The sequence below is a fragment of the Anopheles coluzzii genome, chromosome 3, assembly GCF_943734685.1.
Source record: "Anopheles coluzzii chromosome 3, AcolN3, whole genome shotgun sequence".
NCBI classification, from domain to species: domain Eukaryota; kingdom Metazoa; phylum Arthropoda; class Insecta; order Diptera; family Culicidae; genus Anopheles; species Anopheles coluzzii.
This window is the reverse complement of record NC_064671.1, coordinates 12,367,125-12,385,848: the sequence shown is the minus strand read 5'-3', so window position 1 is coordinate 12,385,848 and position 18,724 is coordinate 12,367,125. Positions and strand designations below refer to the sequence as shown.

The following is an 18,724-nucleotide window of genomic DNA, read 5'->3' as shown; positions in this document are numbered from 1 at the left end:
TTCCAACAAACCTGCAGCCGTCCATCGAGCGAACGCGGTATGGTGACGCACTTGGAGGGCTGTCCAGGGCAGGAGAGGGCCCGCTCCAGCTCCTCGATGGCGCCCTTTCGCTTCTTCAGCTTCTTCACCAGACTGTCCACCGCCTTTTCGGCCCATTTTTCCTCCTCGTCGCCCTGCTTCCAGCCGAGCAGCTTCTTCACCGCCGGGCTGGTGAAGGAAAACAGACTGTTCAGGCTCGACATCGTGCTACTGCTCGAGGATTCCACATCGTCGGTGTCCATTGTGAAATAGTAATCTGGAAAGAGTAGGCAAAAGGGGAAAGCTTCATGTTACAAAAGTGTTTGAATTTAGGGTGTTTTTTTAAAATTGCTGCTTTAAATTTATTTTAATTTATATTATTAAATTGTATTTTCCTGTTTAATTCTCAAACAAAAAAGTCTAAAATTCCATCGCTGTCACTTGTCTGTTAGTCCACGAAACTACGGTTACGATGTCACGTGAAACATACCTGGCAAAAAGGTCCCAACGCGTTACACAACGCCATCGAACCGTGTTTTCTTAATCAGCCCACACTAATTGACAGAAACACGCGCTCCTCTGCTTTCCCATTCGTTACGTACGATGCTTGTCAAAACATGACACATTAATCGGCTCGCTCCTGATCCCCCCTCTTTCCTCGAGGCAAGTTGCAACTGCACCACTTTTACCGATCGCATCGCAAAGCTAAATGGCAGCGCCGTCGGGAATCACTTCCTTCGCGCGATAAGAGAGAAAGAACATCTCACCCGATCCCCCCAACTCGACGCACCGTGCCTTAGGGCCTCCTGGGCACCGCGCGCAAACGGTACCATTTTCTGATTAGCATAAAGCAGAGGAAACAACGACGACGACGGTGGAGGATGCAGTAATCGCAATCGCACGGCTGCCTGCTACTATTCATTCACTTGGGCACATAATGGGCGCCCTGCGCGCCAACATTATCGATAATCCGCTCCATCGGTCGTGTAAAATAAGGGATCAATGGTCAATCGCAAACGGCACACACATCCGCTGCGTGAAATGATGCTGCTGCTGCTGTTGCCTCCCGGGGGCCTCCTCCCGATGCGTGCCCAGTTGCCGTCAGTGCATCCTCCTGACTGCCGCTGCAATCGTGATAGTGAACGGGGTAAACGGCGGCTAATAACAAGATTGTTGTTTATTTGTTTGTGCAGATTATGGGCAGGGCATGGGGGGGAGGAAACTAATTGAATACAAACAAATCGCGCCTTCGACTGCGGCGCGCGAAATGCATTCGTCGTTTTTTGTCCCCCCCGACGAGGAATGCAGGGAAGCGATGGTGTCCAGGCACGATTGGCGAAACGGAAGCGAGCGCAGTAGTATGGTTGTTGATAAACTACAATGCAATCAAATAAAACGAAACGTTCGTTTGCGATCGATCGTGCGGCAATCTTTCGAGTAGTTCGAACTCATAATTCGATAAGGAAGCAAATGAAAAATTAAACAGAAACGTTTTTTTATCCAATGACTTATGAAAATGGGAAAATATGATTTCTGAGTTGATTCATTAGTCATTTTTAATAGCAATACGGCCGAAGCCGTTCTTTCTGAATAATAAAATAAATTAGTCATTTTTAAGGATCTTCCATGATTATTTTTTCATACATTTTATGGATATTTTGAGTCTGTGTGCCTCATTTGTTAACTTTATGCATGATTTTTTTTTACGATTCATGCCATTTTAAAATCGATTAAAATGCACTGGATTTAATTCGATGATTAATTAAGTTTTTAAAATTGCAATAAAAATATAGGACCCTTTTCCCTTTTAAGACCGTAGGCTGAAATTTCACCCTGTCAGCTGTTTGCATTGTATAGCAGTTTTCGAGCAGCTATCAAAGTGGGTATAATATACAGGTTGGCTTATCCCAAGGTGTATATATGTCGAAGGTTGATGTTTATCGCTTTTGCTAGGCGACATTGTGGGAGATCTGGAGATCTGTTATTCCCAAAAAACAAATTTCCAAAGTGTAGGCATATTTCGGGGTCTCATGGCCTGTTTTTATAACCAAATGTGAACGTCACTTTTTAACACGACGGGTGAAAACTTCTTCTAGAATTTAATTTCGGGTAACTTAACTAATACACAAAACACTCCTTAAATCTTCATTCTCTTCACAACAAGTTCTTCAAACACATGAAATACTGCTAACTGTTAGCTAAATGAAGTCTGAACGACTTAACATCCATTTTTGTTTCGATACAACATCTTAGATAAGGAGACCAAAGTCTGCTACGGATGTGGTGCTATGAAAAACGATCCGTTTATATGCAAATTCATTTGATCCGTTCTGTCAAATGGAGCTTTTTTATACAGAAATTGGTTGTTCAAATAATTTGGGACGAGATCACCTGGTCTACATACACTTTGATTCTAGATTCCATCATCTGATCTCTGTAATGCACCTTGGGATGAATGAAAAACACGACCTTGTATTGACATTTTTTCGAGCAGGTACTCGAATCTAACTCTAGCTTTGAGGCTGAAATAATCTAGGCTGAAAATCGTAGGCTAGTTTTGTACATCGTTTTGTATGGAGTGTTGACATGATTTCAGCCGCCAACTGTCAAACTCCATATAAAAAAGCTGGCTAGTATCGTGAAAGGCCCCTTAATTAATTAATTTGTATAGTTAAAAATTACAATTTACCCTGGTACCCAAACGCGTGAAATTCCTCTAAATATTATTCATCACAATAAATACAGGTATACAGTAGGATATACGCGATTGACCTGAGTTCATCTTAACATTATAATTTTGTACCTTTGAACATGGTTTTTAAAATTCGATCAAAAGGGAATTTTGCATTTGATCATTGATGTGTCCAATCAGTACAATTTGCTCAAAGAACTGTCAAATTTAAAAGATTACGTGCAGTGACATCGCGTATGCCGGGAAATATCTGTAGAATACCCATAGCACCGCCCTTGAAATTTGGCACAATCGTCACTTCCAACCGACTTTACACAACCGTTTTTCTATCAACAGTAAAAAAGACACCTCTTTGTACTTAGCATGCCAGGCCGACCTTTAAATAGACAACCGTTTTATTGAACGACGATGTGCATCAATCCAAAAACGAACACGAATCTCTCTCTCTGCCGAACGAAAGTGATGATTGTTCGCTATCGCCAGACCAATGATCGAGAGCACAAACGGGGAGGGGTGAACGAAAGAAGAAAAAAAGCGATACAAAACGCAAAATATTAAACATAAATTAGGTCACCTCTCTTTGACGTGCAACAAAATTACGCAATACCAAACAAGCAACCACCACCCACCCATAGAGAGGGTAGGGAGCTGAGAAGAAAGCGATGTGTTGTTTATCTTATCGCAAAAAAGCCTTTGCCATGCCTTTCGGGTTGATGCATGCATGTACGATTTTTTACTATCAAAGTGTGTTTGACTGAACACTGCTTGCAGCCGGCTTCAAGCCGGCTCAAACAGCAAGACTTGATGTATGATTTAAAGTACAGAACGGCGCAAGTAAATCGAAGCACGGGAAACGCTGTCTAAGGACATGCACAGGTGGGTAAAACAGTACAATGTCACAAACGATTAAATAAATCCAAGACAAGGTCCCGCCGCCACCACCAACAACACACACACACACCGAGAGCAGCAGCAGCAATCGGAGCACATCGTAAAGTTTGTGATTAAATTATTAGCGATCGAGCGAACCCATTATCGCGACACAGAGGATGGCTGCTCGGCCACTTAATGTGTGTGCGCGCGCGCGTCCGAATGCGACTTAATTGCTGCACCAGTTGCATTTCAGGTGACAAGTGTCCTGCCATGTGTGCCTTTTCTCAAGATGTTTTGTGGCAGCCAGTACGCACCAAGGGCTTAGTTGAGTAATTATTAAGGCTTAAGTTAGTTGGTTAGTTGCTGAGGGCGCGCGTTACGCTCTCGTATTAGGGTGGTAGCGGCGGAGGTTCGCTTTCTTCTCTGTTTCTCTAATTACATTTCATGCTGTCACGTTATGCTGTGATTAAACCAGTTATTATTACTTTAATAACGGACTGAGCCGGGCAAATGCGTGCACACATTTAGTAGCTTAATGCTCATATCCACACACACAGAGCAGAATTATAACTGACATTGTAGGATTACTGTTTTTTTTTCAAAGCTTAGTCAATTAATAATTAATATTTAAATAAACAAAATTGAAATAAATTAAATTTAATTTAATTTCTTTTAAATAAATATAAATCAAAATAGAAAATCACAACGAAAAACACTTTTCTAGTGTTCTTAATTCCTTCCTACTCGCCAGTTCAACGGGTGTGGGACACTCGAATGCGCCCTTAATCGCACGCGTAATCGTAAGCACGCGGCTGGTGGTGGTGGTGGTGCTAAAAAGCATCGGACAGGTTACCTTCGGGGCGTGCGAAAGGGTTGTAAAATATCGATTAATAACTCGTTCGGTGGGTTGTGCGTGGCGTGGCATGGCGAAGGGTGTGGTGCAGCCAGCGCAACAAAAAAAAAACAAACCCGCGTACCAACATAGTGCGAACAGGTGTGCGGAACAAAACGCGTTCTGCCACCTTAGAAAACCTTCCCCCAATGCACCCAACCCGAACACAGCCGATCGGTCAGTCGCCGGGGGGAGAGAGAGAGAGCGCAAGTGGTGGTGCGAGATGGTAGGCGAGCGAACAACCATTAATTCATGTTTATTGCACTGACGGACAGATTAAAGCACCACTTTGTTTTTTGCAACCCCTTAGACCTCCCTCTCTCCCTCCCCCCACCTTTCACTAATCTGCTTGATCAGCAATAAAACACCCCAGAAGCAATATGCAGCAGCGTGCGCGCGCGCCCCCTTACACACTGACGTCGATGCACTTCGGTAGAGTGTGTGTGTGTGTGTGTCCACCCGGCAGACGGAACAAGTGCGTTAGAGAGCTTTTACAAAGATGAGGAGGGCATTAAGCTAACGGTACTGGGAAGCCAGTGCATTCATTTTCTAATTTTGATTTTTTTTTTTTTCATTTCACAAAAGCAATCGCGATCTTTCTCCTAACGAGATTTAATGCTTCAATGTGAACACACACGAGAGCTGAGTGCCAGATTTCCTTAAATCGATAAAACTGTATCTGATATGCCTTCAAGCTACATACGCGCAAACACACATACACACTAGTGATGGGAAAAATGAAGTTTTTTGTCGGAATCGATTCCGGCTAGCTCCGCAGTTTTCTGGAATCGATTCCGGATAGTAGGTCCGGAATCAGTTTTCAGTATCGATTCCGGAATCGGCTCCAAAATTGATTCCAGAATTGGAATCGGTTTCAGAATCGACTCCGGAATCGGAATCGGTTCCGGAATCGGAATCGGTTCCGGAATCGGAATCGGTTCCGGAATCGGAATCGGTTCCGGAATCGGAATCGGTTCCGAAGTCGAAATCGGCTCTCGAATCGGAAATGGCTCCTAAATTAGAATCGGCTTCCAAAAGTCAGTTTTGGCATCTCCATAAGAATAGGCGTTTGGGTCCAATGATGCTACGTATTGATAATCGCAAAAAATCAAAATTTACTTGTAAACGATCCATTCTCATGGAGATTCCCGCACTAATTTCGCTTCTGAAACTACTTTTTTCAACTCAAGAACTAATTCCCATTCTGGAGCTAATTCTAATTCTGAAGTCAATTCTGATTCCGTTATCGGGGCAAATTCCGATTCCCAGATCAATTCCGATTCCAGAGCCGATTCTGATCGCGGAATCGATTCTGGAGTCCATTCGGGAATCGGCTCCAGAATCAACTCCAAAATCGGCTCCTGAATCGGTTCCGGTATCGACTCCGGAGTCAACTCAGGAATCGGCTCCGGAATCAACTCCGAAATCGGCTCCGAATTCGGCTCCGGAATTGGCTCCAGAATCGGTTCCGGAATCGGCTCCAGAATCAGTTCCGGAATCGGCTCCAGAATCGGTTCCGGAATCGGCTCCAGAATCGGTTCCGGAATCGGCTCCGGAATCGACTCCGGAATCGACTCCGGAATCGGAATCAATTCTAGCATCGGAATCGGATCCGGAATCGACTCCGGAATCGGAATCGATTCCATCATCGGAATCGGCTCCGGAATTAATTCCTAACACGATTCCAATTCCAAGCTCCCACCACTAAAACACACACAACTCCTTGTATGATCGATCGCCTCCTCGGCATATGCAAAAAAAACCCGACAGATAGATATCGATAGATCAACATAATTTATGCTCGGGTCTGCAACCTAACAGCGCATTAAACAATAACAGTGCATTAGAATCGAAAGCCATCGTCAAGACGACAACGGCGTAGGCGTTTGTACGTGTATATGTGTATGTACTTGTTTTGTACAGCGTTTTGTACTTTGCAAGAGTCGGTTTTGTGTGTGCGCTTTCAGTTTGCTGCCCTGTGGCAACGGCCATTGGTACAAGCTCAGTCATAAATATCAACACATCGGGACACACGTTCCTTCCTGCGAGCGGTGTGTTGTTGGTTGGGGACGTTCCTTGGCCACATAAATATTGCTGGGAAAGGACACAAATCTGTCGTGTGTTAGTCCAGTGGGCGCTGCTGAAAGATCTCACTGCAGATAAAACCATGTTAAAAAAGGGGAGCTACACATGTTAAAGAAACCGCGGCGGGGAAAAGAAAGATCACTGCAAAATTTTGTTCTTTTGCATTGCGATGAATTTCCCTACAGGGCTATATTACTTTTGAATAATAAAAAATAATGTTCTTCAAATACCAGTATAAGCACGGAAACTAACCATTGCCGTAATTCGCCATTTCTGCCCCCGACGGTGTGTTATAATCCAGTGGGTGAAGCATTGAAATGGCACAGTATTGAACCACACACTTTCTGATCGTCTCAGCAAGAGCTTGCAGTACCTTTACCGCTTTACTTGTATTGCTGACACTTTCGAACGTAGCACGCGTAACGAAATCACATAACTCAATGCCGGCGCAACGGTACCTCAGGAGAAGATTGCTAGAACTTCCATTAACTCTATCATACGAAGCGCGAAAGAACTGCACCACAAAATATTCCAGCAACAAGTTTATCCACTGCTGCTATTACTACTACTATTACTACGAAGGAAGAAAAACACATGCCTGAAGAGTAAATCGAGATGGTTTAGATTGCGCGCGATCGGTTCACGATTATTATCACTTATAACACCTTCCCACAGTCAACGCGTCTTACAGGTGATTTTCTCTTTTTGGCTTTGATTTTTTTCTATTTCACTGGTATTCCGCCACCCGGTGTGGGAATGGTTCGTTCTTCAATCGCTATGACTCGGCACGATTTGCTATAATCCTTTCCCGGTCGCGGATTGGAATCCCGCATAGCTAAGAGTACGATATCACGATGATAATTGGATTTCTTCTCCTCGAATCGGGTGAAGGCAATTCGGTTTTTTTTTTGTGTGGAATCTTTACGAGCGAACAAAAAAGGAAACTCCAACATGATGATGATAGCGACGAACACGGCGATGATGATGATGATTATATTGAACGTTTGTCTAGCTTATGTTGTGAGATTCTAACACACATGGTACGAAAAACCGGTAGCTGCGAATGCTTCTTTACAATCTCATTTCCACTGGTCGTAATTTTGTAACAGGCAAGCAATCTATACACTCTTTACAACATACCTTGTAAACTTTGTGTACACTTTTCCTATGTAGGATCCGTTTTTTATGATCATTTTGAAGCAGAAAATCCGGGTCAAAATTGATACAAACGTTTGTTTGAAGTCAAATAAAACGGCCACGGAACATGTCTAATGCCGAGGCGGCTGCATAGTGTCATCCGAAAGGAATCGGCCTGATGTACAGCAGGTCGAATGTTCAACTCCCATCAGAACTCCAAATTTGTTAATTACGATTAACTGCTAATTGCAGAATAAATTTGCGGGGGATTAGTTAAAAAAAACTTTCAACTAAAGTGGACAACTAAATCCTTTACTCAAACCCTTGAGCAACAAGTCAGGTTCAAACCCTGAAATTATCAAAACAGTCCAAATAATGCTTACGCAAACGATTCTGATGTTGGACCTTTAACTGTCTGTCTGAAATAAACAGATCTTAAAATAAGTCATCTCCACCACAAACTGCACTGAGATTTTTGCTCAAAAACATATGATGCAAACTATCACAAAAACAAGGATGAAACAACAGAAACACCTTGTTTTGAAGGATAGCAGCAACACGCACCAATACTATCGTAGAAAGGTGTGAACTAACAAAACCGGCTAAACACAGATGACGACAAACATCCCAAAAAGACAGGCTTTTTGCGGGCGATCGATGCAGATATCTAATTTTACACTAGCGGTCTGTAGCTTCCAATACCGATAGCAGAGATACCAAGGGAACCGGATAGTGGAAGCATTTTTGAACACGGCTTCAGAAAGGTCGTCTTACGCCCCGAGGTAACGCGAGTCAAAATCATATAAACTTTATCGCTTCATTCAACAACGCGGGGTTCAGCGAATGCTTTTACTACAACTGGCAATCCTTCTGGCTGCAACACACATTCTATCGTAAGGTGAAACATACAAGCGAAAAGGTTAGCATAACATGTCCTTCTGTATTTTCTGATTGCAGCTTTCCCTGTAAATGAGCGTCTAGTAACCAACTGGTTCCAATTAGAGCGTGCTTGATTTGTCCCTGTGTAATTAGGATTGATAGAGATAGAGACGAAAATCACAACAACTGGGTGAGAGCTAATCGGCTTCCCGACTAATCACAAGCCCGAAACCAGAAGGCAATCCTTATTAACAACAAACTCCTAGGCATTATTATTACCCACACGGTTTGATGCTTTAAAATGCGAACAAATTTTATTACAACGAAGGTTATCGCAAAAGACGGGCAGTTGTGTCGCCGGGGGTATTCGAACGGAACTGGGACCATTTTTTACGCAATAAATCAACAAGAGGTCAACCAACTTCTCCATTTAGCAACCGGGTGTATTCATCGCAGTGCTATTCGCAAATTTTGGATTAGGGTTTGACCGGGAGAAGGTTTGACAGTGAACTATGATCTTTTCCATATGAGATACAGGGCTACCGCAAGGTCCTTTGTCACTTTTGCAATGATTTTTTGTACACATTTCCAAATATTTTGAATATTATTCATATCATTTAAAGACATTGAAACAGAATAGGAATTGAAAGAAAATTTAAAGGATTTTAGCGCAACCATTTCGCACAAGTACAACCATTACAACAAAAAAAAGGCCAAACACACAATCTGACTGATAATTTATGGCGCCGACACACCACCACCATTAGTGAGGCTCGCGAGAAAGATGTTCTAGCACACAGCAACCAAAGAAAGAAAAAGACTACGCCACGAAATAACCACGCAGAACTGCAGCCCCCTATTCCGGCCCTGGGCAGTGCAAAATGATAAAGCAGAGCAAACCATTTCGCAGCTTTCCCTTCCCGTGCCAGTTGGGGGAGTGTGTTCCATTGCTCCAAATCTTGAACTTGTGTTATGAAGGGTGAGGATGATTTATAGGTCGCTCAACAACGGCAGCGAACATTCGCATCTGCACACTCCCTAAACGCTTCCAATTAGTTCCAATCGTGATTTACTTTCGGTAATGACGGTATACGGCAATAAGAAAAGACGAAACGAAGCAATTAGAAAAAAATGGCGTAATGGGAGAAACCCGAGCCAAAAAAAAATAGCTTGATGTGCCAATACATCATGTGAGTGTTTAGATTTTCCCTTCCCCGCTTGCGATTGGTCTGATAAGATTTGAGAGAAAATTTGCACATTTCCCATCACAATTCCAAAGAAAACAAGGGTGTCAACAAAAAAGTGATCGATCAGCGAGGAAAAAAATGCAAAATTCGCGACAAAATGTGAAACGATCATTTTCGGTTTCCGGTCATTGACACACACACACACATACGCGCAGACATTGCAAAAAAGGAGGTTTAGAACTCTAACTCGCAACACATAACACAAACTCCTTCCCATCCCATTGGAAACACAATCCAGAGGGAAAGGGGGGAAGGGTCGCTTTTGCTGCACTTTTTTTCGCATATCACCCCCCCCCCCCCCACCCCGCTCTCTCTCCTATTTATCTCTAATGTCAATACGAAAGGCAATCAAAATAAACAAAATCCGTATCCGTCCTTTCCCTCCTTCGCATGATGATGATTCTCTCCTTTCCCTTGTGCATCCCTTTCCTTCTCTAGATGTGCGCTTCAAGGTAGAAGAGGAGTGTTGTGTTATGTTGGTGCCTTCTGCTCGTTTCGTTTACGATACACACAAAGTAAACAAATATTCGGTACGCGCCACCGAAGAGACGACGACGACGACGCCACCGACTCACGCACTCACTCTCACGCGAGTGCGAACGAGCGCGACCGGGTGCGAGTGTTGTGTTGTGGTTGGGTGTTTTTTTTTGTCTTCCCTTCTACAATTTTATTCCACCTTCCCCTACCGCTACCGCCACCTAACGCCAGAGAGCGCATACAAACGCTACTACACCGCTGTTTTTTTTTCCTTCTATGCGCGGCAAAAGGGGGCGTTAAATAGTGCGCAAACGGGGTTGCTGTTGGTGGTGGTGACGCCGCAGCACACCAGAATCGAATATCTGTTCTAAATCACGTTTTGTTGATGCGGTTCCGCGCGGGCCAGTGATCTTGCCCGCGGAGCGGGGGGACAAAACACACCGCCCACCGGGAAGGGAAAGGGAACACAGCGCACCGGAATCAAACATTGATGATCGATACCGTGTGCGCGAACCAAAACCCGCAGCAAGACGGGCGCGCGCGCGCGCTCGACTGGCCCAGTGGCGCCAGAGTCTCCCGCCAAGCGGTCCCCTTTCCCTTCCTTCCCGCAGGCCACCTTTAAGATGCGTTGCCCCCGCACACACACACACACGGGCACACGGGCACGCGTATCGAAATTCAAGAAGCGAGAGAAGAAAATGAACGTTCATTCTTCAACGATCGACACCATCATCACCATCATCATCATCATCATCGTCATCTTCATCAACATGCGTATGTGTTCTTTTTTTCCTTTCCTTTCCTCTTCCTCCTCCTTTCTCACCCTCTCGCGATCCGGAGGCTTATTACCCAGGCGAAGGTGGAGAACCGCTAATCGATTTCGCAACCGATCGGCAACCTCCACCACCGCTAAACACTCACTCTGATTTGTTTTTTTTTCTCGGTAAATTCTAACTCGATTCGCAAAACTAATAAAAACCCCTCTCGTTCTCTCTCTCTCTCTATTGATCTTCTATCCAATGCAACCAACAACAAATAAAACCAACACGAAAGAAAGGAGAAATCCAATTGCAATTCCATTAGCGCATTAGAAAAGCGGTTCTAGCACAACAGCCAATCCACTTCACAATCACTGTTTTTTTTGTTTTTGCTTCCTGCACCGCGTCCCTGTGCTAATTGAACTCAATTTAAATCTCCAGCTGTGCGCAATGTCTCGAGATTTTGCGCATCTTGCGCGGGCAATTAACTTCTTTTTTTTGCAGCAAATTTTTTACTTTTTTAAAACACAATAAAAAGCGATTTTTTTAAACAAGATTAAACAATGAACGCAAACACAAAACATAAAAACATTCACTCCCGGTGAGGAACGCACTCTTCGCGACGGCAGCAGTAGCAGAGCACCGACGACGACGCGACCTATACGCAACGCGATCGAATCGTGAACTGATTGGCGTTAAACGCCGTGCACGCTCGCTCGGCTGAGAAACCTTCGCAGGCTCTCTCTCTCTCCGCGCACCATTCGTCGTCGCGGGGACACCCCCCTGTGCAAAGCGACGGAAGAAATCATTCCCTTTCGCGCATTTTCTCAGGCCTTCTTTTTTCCTCCAACGGCAAATTTGTCGAGCAGCGTTTCGAGCTACCCGTCCCTGGCTCCGCTTCCTACCCCTCGCCTGAGCACGCTGCTGAAGGATGTGGATTAGGCATGTGTAAAATGAACGAGAATCGCACCGTTCGAACAGTTCGATAAAGTGAACGAACGAACGAGATTCTTTACAAAAAGAACGACCAGGACTTTTGGAAGAAACTGACTACACCGAACGCGTTCGAACGTTCCGTCAGTGTTCGACGGCACACATAAATGTGGTAATGAAACGTGCAAAATCATATTGCTTTCTCGCTCTTTCTCGCACCGTGCGAACGGGTCGTCAGAGATCAAAATGTACCCTGTTGGTGTTGAAATCGTACCCATACAACTCAATTCCTCGAACGCCGTCGAATTTGTCCAGCAGTGTTCGATACGTGTGCTGTTGGTGTGGAAATCGTATCTATACGACTGAATTCATCGAACGCGTTCGAACTGGTGTTCGATCTGTGTTCTGTTGGTGTATAAATCGTACCTACACAACTGAATTCATCGAACGCGTTCGAACTGGTGTTCGATCTGTGTTCTGTTGGCATGGAAATTATACCTATACAATTCAATAGATCGAGCCCGTTCAAACGGATTACTCATTGTTCGCGAATGAACTGAACTGAATTGATTGCGCTCATCATGTTGATCCATATTTAAGTAGTTTTTTTTAAATAGAATCCTTAAGTGTGTATAAGGCATGGGGTACAATATATGCAGGAGACATTTTTGCTCGTATTAGTTTTTTACATGCTAGTTTTTGGTCGGTTTTGCGATGGATTGTGTTGACCAGACAGCCGAGTGTTTAATGTTTTTAAATGATTGGTTTCAACCGCAGAATGAGTACTTCTTTGGCTACAGTATGCGTCTATGGTGGGTAAATGAAAAAGATAACGAGCGTTCTTTGTGAATAAAAACCTCATGAAACAAAGAACGAAAGAATCGTCGTTCGCGTTCGGTTCTTTTTGGTGAGCGAACTAGTTCGTTCGCGTTCGGTGAAAAGAATCGTTTTGCCCATGCCTAATGTGGATGTTTGGATGTGTTGGTGCGTCAGACGGCCAATCGCTGTCAGCCGTCGTCCGTGCTTTTTCCCTCCATAGCGCTATCTCTTTCACGCGTGTGGTCAATGCTCGCGAGCTGTTGTGGCGCTTAAAAAAACCGTTAACAAACATTGCGGCGCTGCATTTGATTTTTCACAAATCAAACCAAAAAAGCGCAATGAGTTCAATCGCTGCAATGTAAAAATGACTAAGGAATCGCTATCTCACGCTGGAGGGTTGGCTGAGCAACGCGCAGAACCCTATTTCGAAGTAGCGCACGCAACACAGGTGGCCATGGCCGTGCATAGGAAAGCTTAAACCAAATTACATAAAGCTTAAGATTATGAGACACTATGATTTTCCTTTTATATGTTGTAGATTGCACAGATATGCTGAGTCGTATGCGCATGGGTGTGAGTGTGCGTGTGTGTGCACAACTGTCGCCGAATGTGTTTTCTTCCGGAATGTTATGATCCATCGGTCAAAGAAAGGAAGGTGTTCATGACGGTGTTTTTTTTATTGTGGAGCTGCATCCTTCCCCCTGCCTGCAGCGTATGCATCGGGCAGGATACAGTGTGGCAGTATGCAAGTTGCCCGCTGGATAGGAGCGGGCCCGCGGCACCGCCATCATTCCGCACATCTTAACAGCATGCCCGTCGTGGGTTCTAACCGCGTATGAACCGTCCGCCGTAGCAAGAGGTGACTATCCGGCTACGTGGTACTCAAGTCCTGAAAAGGCCGGCATGATCGCGTAGGCCATTACGCCAATAATAATAATAAGAAGAAGAGGAATAACATAGCATAACAACCCACACCCGGAGAAGAGATTGGCTTATCTTTGTTGCTGCCGTGTTACCGCTGTGACGCGACAAATGCACGGAATGCACTCGACCAAAACATGAACCTACCGATCCGAACCCATTCCAAGGCACGGCGTCATGATACCGACTCAAAACCAACAAGCCACCAGATTCTGGACGGACAGGTGCAGTATCATACGCGCGTAATAAACCAAACCAGAATTCTCTTTTGTATGAATTCAATTCAAATTTTGTTTCCACTTGCGTCTGCTAGCGGAATTGGAAAGAAATGTGTAACATATCACATGCACGTTTGCTTCGATCGTTTGTCTTTTTAATACCCCCAACAGCAGAACTGGTCGCAAAGATGGTGGTGCCAATTAAATGGTTGTATTGTCTCCTAGGTAGCGGTAATCGACCGGGCGGCGTACAGTGCGTTTTCTGAGAATGCATGGAGTGTGTAGACGCAGCCGGTGACAATGCACGCATCAGAATCAAACAGTTTTGGGGTTCCCGCACGCACACACACACACACACTCGCACGCACGCATGCACGCGCGTACGCGAGAACGCACCCCCGAACGCGCGTACACGCACGATCGATTTCCGCTACCTTATCGGTAGAATTGCTGGCTTAACTTGTAGCGCATCCTCATCCAAAGCACCGGGAGGGAAGGGGGATCGCGGCATGATAGAGTGGACGATCACTTTCCCCGCGCTGTGTGTGTGTCCGTGTGTGTGTGTCGTGGCCAGAAAACTCGAGACAAATTCCGGCACATTGAAAAAAAAAATTTTTTTATTGCCACTATACACCGTGCTACATGATCTTTAGAAGGTCGTTGAAGCATCAAACATGTTCAGATTTAAAAAAATATTAGATCAGTGTTAGACGTTCTCGTACGCTTGTTTGAAATTGGCTTCTTCACCCTCGATTGGCACGGGCATTAAATGGCCTCATCAGCAGCGGCACGAAATAAAATAAACCATCAATACACCGATAACACTTTAAATCCCAAAATGAACCAGCTTCTCCCGCATCGTCAAGGTCACACACGAATAAATAAATGCTAACATCCACCAAATACAATACACAACCGCAATGTACATATATACCAACGCATACACACAATCAGCTGACGGCGAAAGGCACGGGCTGAAGCGCAAGTAAGGCAAGGCAGGGAGGGGAAAGGGAGTGAGAGGAAGAGGAGGAAGGAATGGAATGAGCCCCAATATTTTTTGAATTTTTCGGCCGTTTTTTTGCTCCGCCGTCTGAAATAGTTCATCCATTCCTTCAGCAGATGGCGCTCGTTCCGCACCTAAAAACTGCAAGAAATACGCCGGCTATCGTAGTTTTGGCTGAAGTCTAGCGTATTTTTTTGCGTATTTTTTGACGCAAAACTACGCAAAAAACTACGCAGAAAACTGCTCGAATTTGCGCAGCGGGACATCTCGCGCTTGCCTGCCGCGCGTTTGGTGTGTGGTAAACAACAACGCCACCGAGAACGCGTGCTTTCTTTCTCGATCGCTCTCACTCAGTTGAGATTCGACCACAACCGATACTACCACAAACCACCGCGCGCAATCGGTGGCGAAGTCGCGCGCAAGTCGGATCGATCACACGTGTAACAAGGGTGCGCATAAAACCTATTCCTTCTCTGCTTTTCCTTAAAAGCTTGCCGTTATGTACGGGCAGAAGGGGAAGGCGAAACAACTCCCTTCGCGTGTGCTTCCTGTCCGAGATCCTGGTGGCGACACGCGCATAACGGAAAGCCAGCGCCTCACCACATTCATCACAAGGAGAGCATAAAAAGGGGATGGAGAAACAGTGAGCAGCACACAACACTTTACACGCGTAGCATCGTTGCTTTCTTGACCCCACCCCACTCCCTTCAGGGACCAAAGATTGATCGCATTTTGCGCTCCTCGCGCTGGTTTCGCGCGACACATTCGCGATTGCTCACGCGCTTTGATGGCGAATCGAACCTCCAGCGTGATGGGGTGGTATATGCGCCTTTCCCCCCACTGTGTCCATTCGTGCGTGCTGGTGACACAGAGATCGAGCGCATAAATGTGTGGCCCACGCTTGAGAGAGAATAGGAGCCGATCGGCTTCGTTTCCCCCATCCCTACATGAGCCACCCATCCGACACAGACGACATTCGAAGCGCGTCAAAAGGTAAAGGAATTTCCGGCCACGAACAATCCCACTCGCTCGCGAGGGATGAAAATTGCAAGCAATTTGTTCGTGCGATACGTGTGTCGGAAAGCATTTCTAGTTTAGAGCGAGCCAACATTGTTTTTATTAACAAATGGACAAATGTTTATTTCTGATGCATCGAAAGCCTTTCTGTTTTTTTCCATTGTTAATTTAAGAGACGTGTTATAAGTCTAAAGAGTTTATTCAATTGGATTTGTATTTCATTTTATATTTTGCAATTCAAATACGTTGGAGCGGTGGCACAAATGATTTTTGATACTTAGCAGCAGATTTTCAGCCAGAAAAAATGTAAAAAAACGCTGATTTTCGCAGCTCATGCATGATTACATTTTTCAGCTTAAACATACATAGTTTGCCAAGAAAGGTTTAAAACAGTTTAAACAGTTTGTATTCAAATGTATTCAACATGTTATCATCCATATCAAACAGCTATAAGGAAAACAACCCGATTTTCGAAATCCAATAGGACCGAACGAAACTGTCAATTGAGTATTAAAAAAATTAAACTCAAATAGTTGAAAGGGAGCAATTGACAGATTATTACGATTATTTCATTACGTTCAGTTCAGATTATGACAAAAAATCACATTTACAACCAAAATCAGATCTGCTCGAAAGCCTTGTATACACAGGTGTTTATAAAGTTATATAAAGAAAATTAATTATAGGTTAAAGAAATTGACATTTCTGCATCACCTTATTGAATTTTGTGATTACAAGCATCCGATACTTACAGGGTTCGTTTAGCCATCTCAACACCATCAACAATTAAATCGCAATTCAATAACAATCGGAAAGCGAATGTTTTCTCATTGGTTACTACTCGGGAGTGTACGGTTCGCGACACACATGACAATATTGAATAGGTAAAGAGTTACACAGATTGGAAATGAAGATGACTGTTGTTGAGCAGGCTAGAGAAAAAACCCTGTAGCCTAACAAGTCAAGTCTTTGCTGCAATTGTTCGGTTCGGTTGAGAATCGATTCGGTACGGCCGTGTAGCAGCAGCCGCATATATTGAGTGAACCACCAGGCAGACCCGAAGATATGAGGATTAAATACCAATAATAACATCAATATGATATCAGCATTTTTTATCAAATGCTGCAAAAAAGATGATTTGTTATTAGTTTACCAAGTTACTTCTTGAAATTAATTATCCAGACACAATTTTGATACATTCTGTTTCGTTTCTTTTTAACAAGCAATGATAAAAATACAGTGAAATAAAAATAATCCATCATTCTTCTTCTTCTTCTTCTTCTTCTTTGGCACAACAACCGCTATCGGTAAAGGCGTGCCTGTACCCACTAGTGAAGTGAGATTGGCTTTCAGTGACTTATTGTTACCATAGCAGGATGGTCAGTCAGTCCAACATATGGAGACCAGCTTATCCATCTTTAGATTAACAATTTCATTACCAATGCATTCAAAATTAAAAAAAAAAACCAGTAACTAAAAATAACCCATTTTTCTTATTCAAAATATTAGCTCCTTCATTTAACATAAACAAAATACATTATTTTGAAATCTACAAACTCTCTCAAAATGCATGGACCTCTACCTCTAAATACATTTATACAGTCTATTATATGTCAGAACAATTCTAGCAAGTATGACCATGGCTCATTTTCCATAAGCTCTCTCCAGAAACACTGGTTGATTTATAAAATATGTATCAACAAAATCAATTGCGCGCCCATGCACCAAACCATAATATTATTCAAGCCCCCCTTTTTGCAGGCTTCCCCCAGGCACGGGGAAAAAATCATCCCGAAATAACAGATGAAGAAACCCAACCATATGTGAACACAACACACAACAGAGCAAAAGTCACTTTGGCTCGCGCTGCAGTTAATGCTGTCCACCCCCTCCCCCGCACTGTGATTCGATCGTATGCTCTATATGCTGCGAATTTTGCACTCCATAAGATTGTTCCGCGTAGGAAGATCGGCTCCGCCGTTTTTGCTGTTTTTTTTTCTTGCCGCCATGGAGGCACACGGAGCAACAGCAAAACGCAATAATCCTCACGTTGTGAAGCAACTCAATCCCAAATCATGGCAGCGGGATCGAAAAATAGAGTCTGCAAGCGCAAAACGCTCCAGCAGCGCTAATGGCCGATCGGGAATCGGTGTTAGACAAACAGCGTTCTTTCCACCTTTTGCGCGCGTGCACGATCGCGGCCCTATTTGCGACCCCCATCCCACGACTTCCATCCATCGGCGTTTGCTTCAATACACAGGCCGATCCCCAATCGTTCTGCGTCCCGAGGGAGGTTGGTTGGAGAGTTCGAAGCACTTTATCTGTGGCTCATGATCGATCTGTGGATTCAGCTGTGATCCTGGTCTGTGCGCGTTGGTTGAGGCGGCTCGGCTGGGGGACTGCGAGGCTTAGGAGCGTGATCGAATTGCCGTGGCGTGGCGAAATGGAGCGCGCAATGGAATCGTTGCATCAGAGATTTATTCTAGGTTTTGCACTTCTGCAGTTTCTTTTGCACGCGAGTTGCATTTCCCCTTCGTGCCTATTCTCGCTGCTCTCCGGGGAGCAATCTGAGCCTTTGAAGTTGAGTAGCGCGATGGTCTGCGATCAGGGGTCCTTTTTTGTTCCACGTTTAATATTATTTTCACTGTACAATTACGAGTCGAACAGGCTTGATTTGATTTGTGCGTGATGGGAATAATAGAAACGTATTCTTTGAGAGCTATCTAGACCTGAACATGTCAATCAATAGCAAATA

At 44.3% G+C, this 18,724-nt stretch overlaps 1 protein-coding gene across 4 annotated transcripts in view; it reads right to left on the bottom strand.

The window, feature by feature from the left end:
- The window catches only part of LOC120955609 (protein mothers against dpp), a 49,911-nt gene that overhangs the window by 6,414 nt on the left and 24,773 nt on the right, over nucleotides 1-18,724 (bottom strand). For 2 of the 4 annotated variants that reach the window (XM_049610192.1, XM_049610193.1), the window contains exon 2: nucleotides 12-295. In XM_049610192.1, the coding sequence (XP_049466149.1) occupies nucleotides 12-281 (270 nt within the window). In that variant the 5' untranslated portion in view covers nucleotides 282-295. Of the gene's footprint in view, nucleotides 1-11; nucleotides 296-6,812; nucleotides 7,629-11,672; nucleotides 11,801-18,724 lie in introns of those variants that run through there. The other 2 variants (XM_040376643.2, XM_049610191.1) reach the window with 2 other exon arrangements.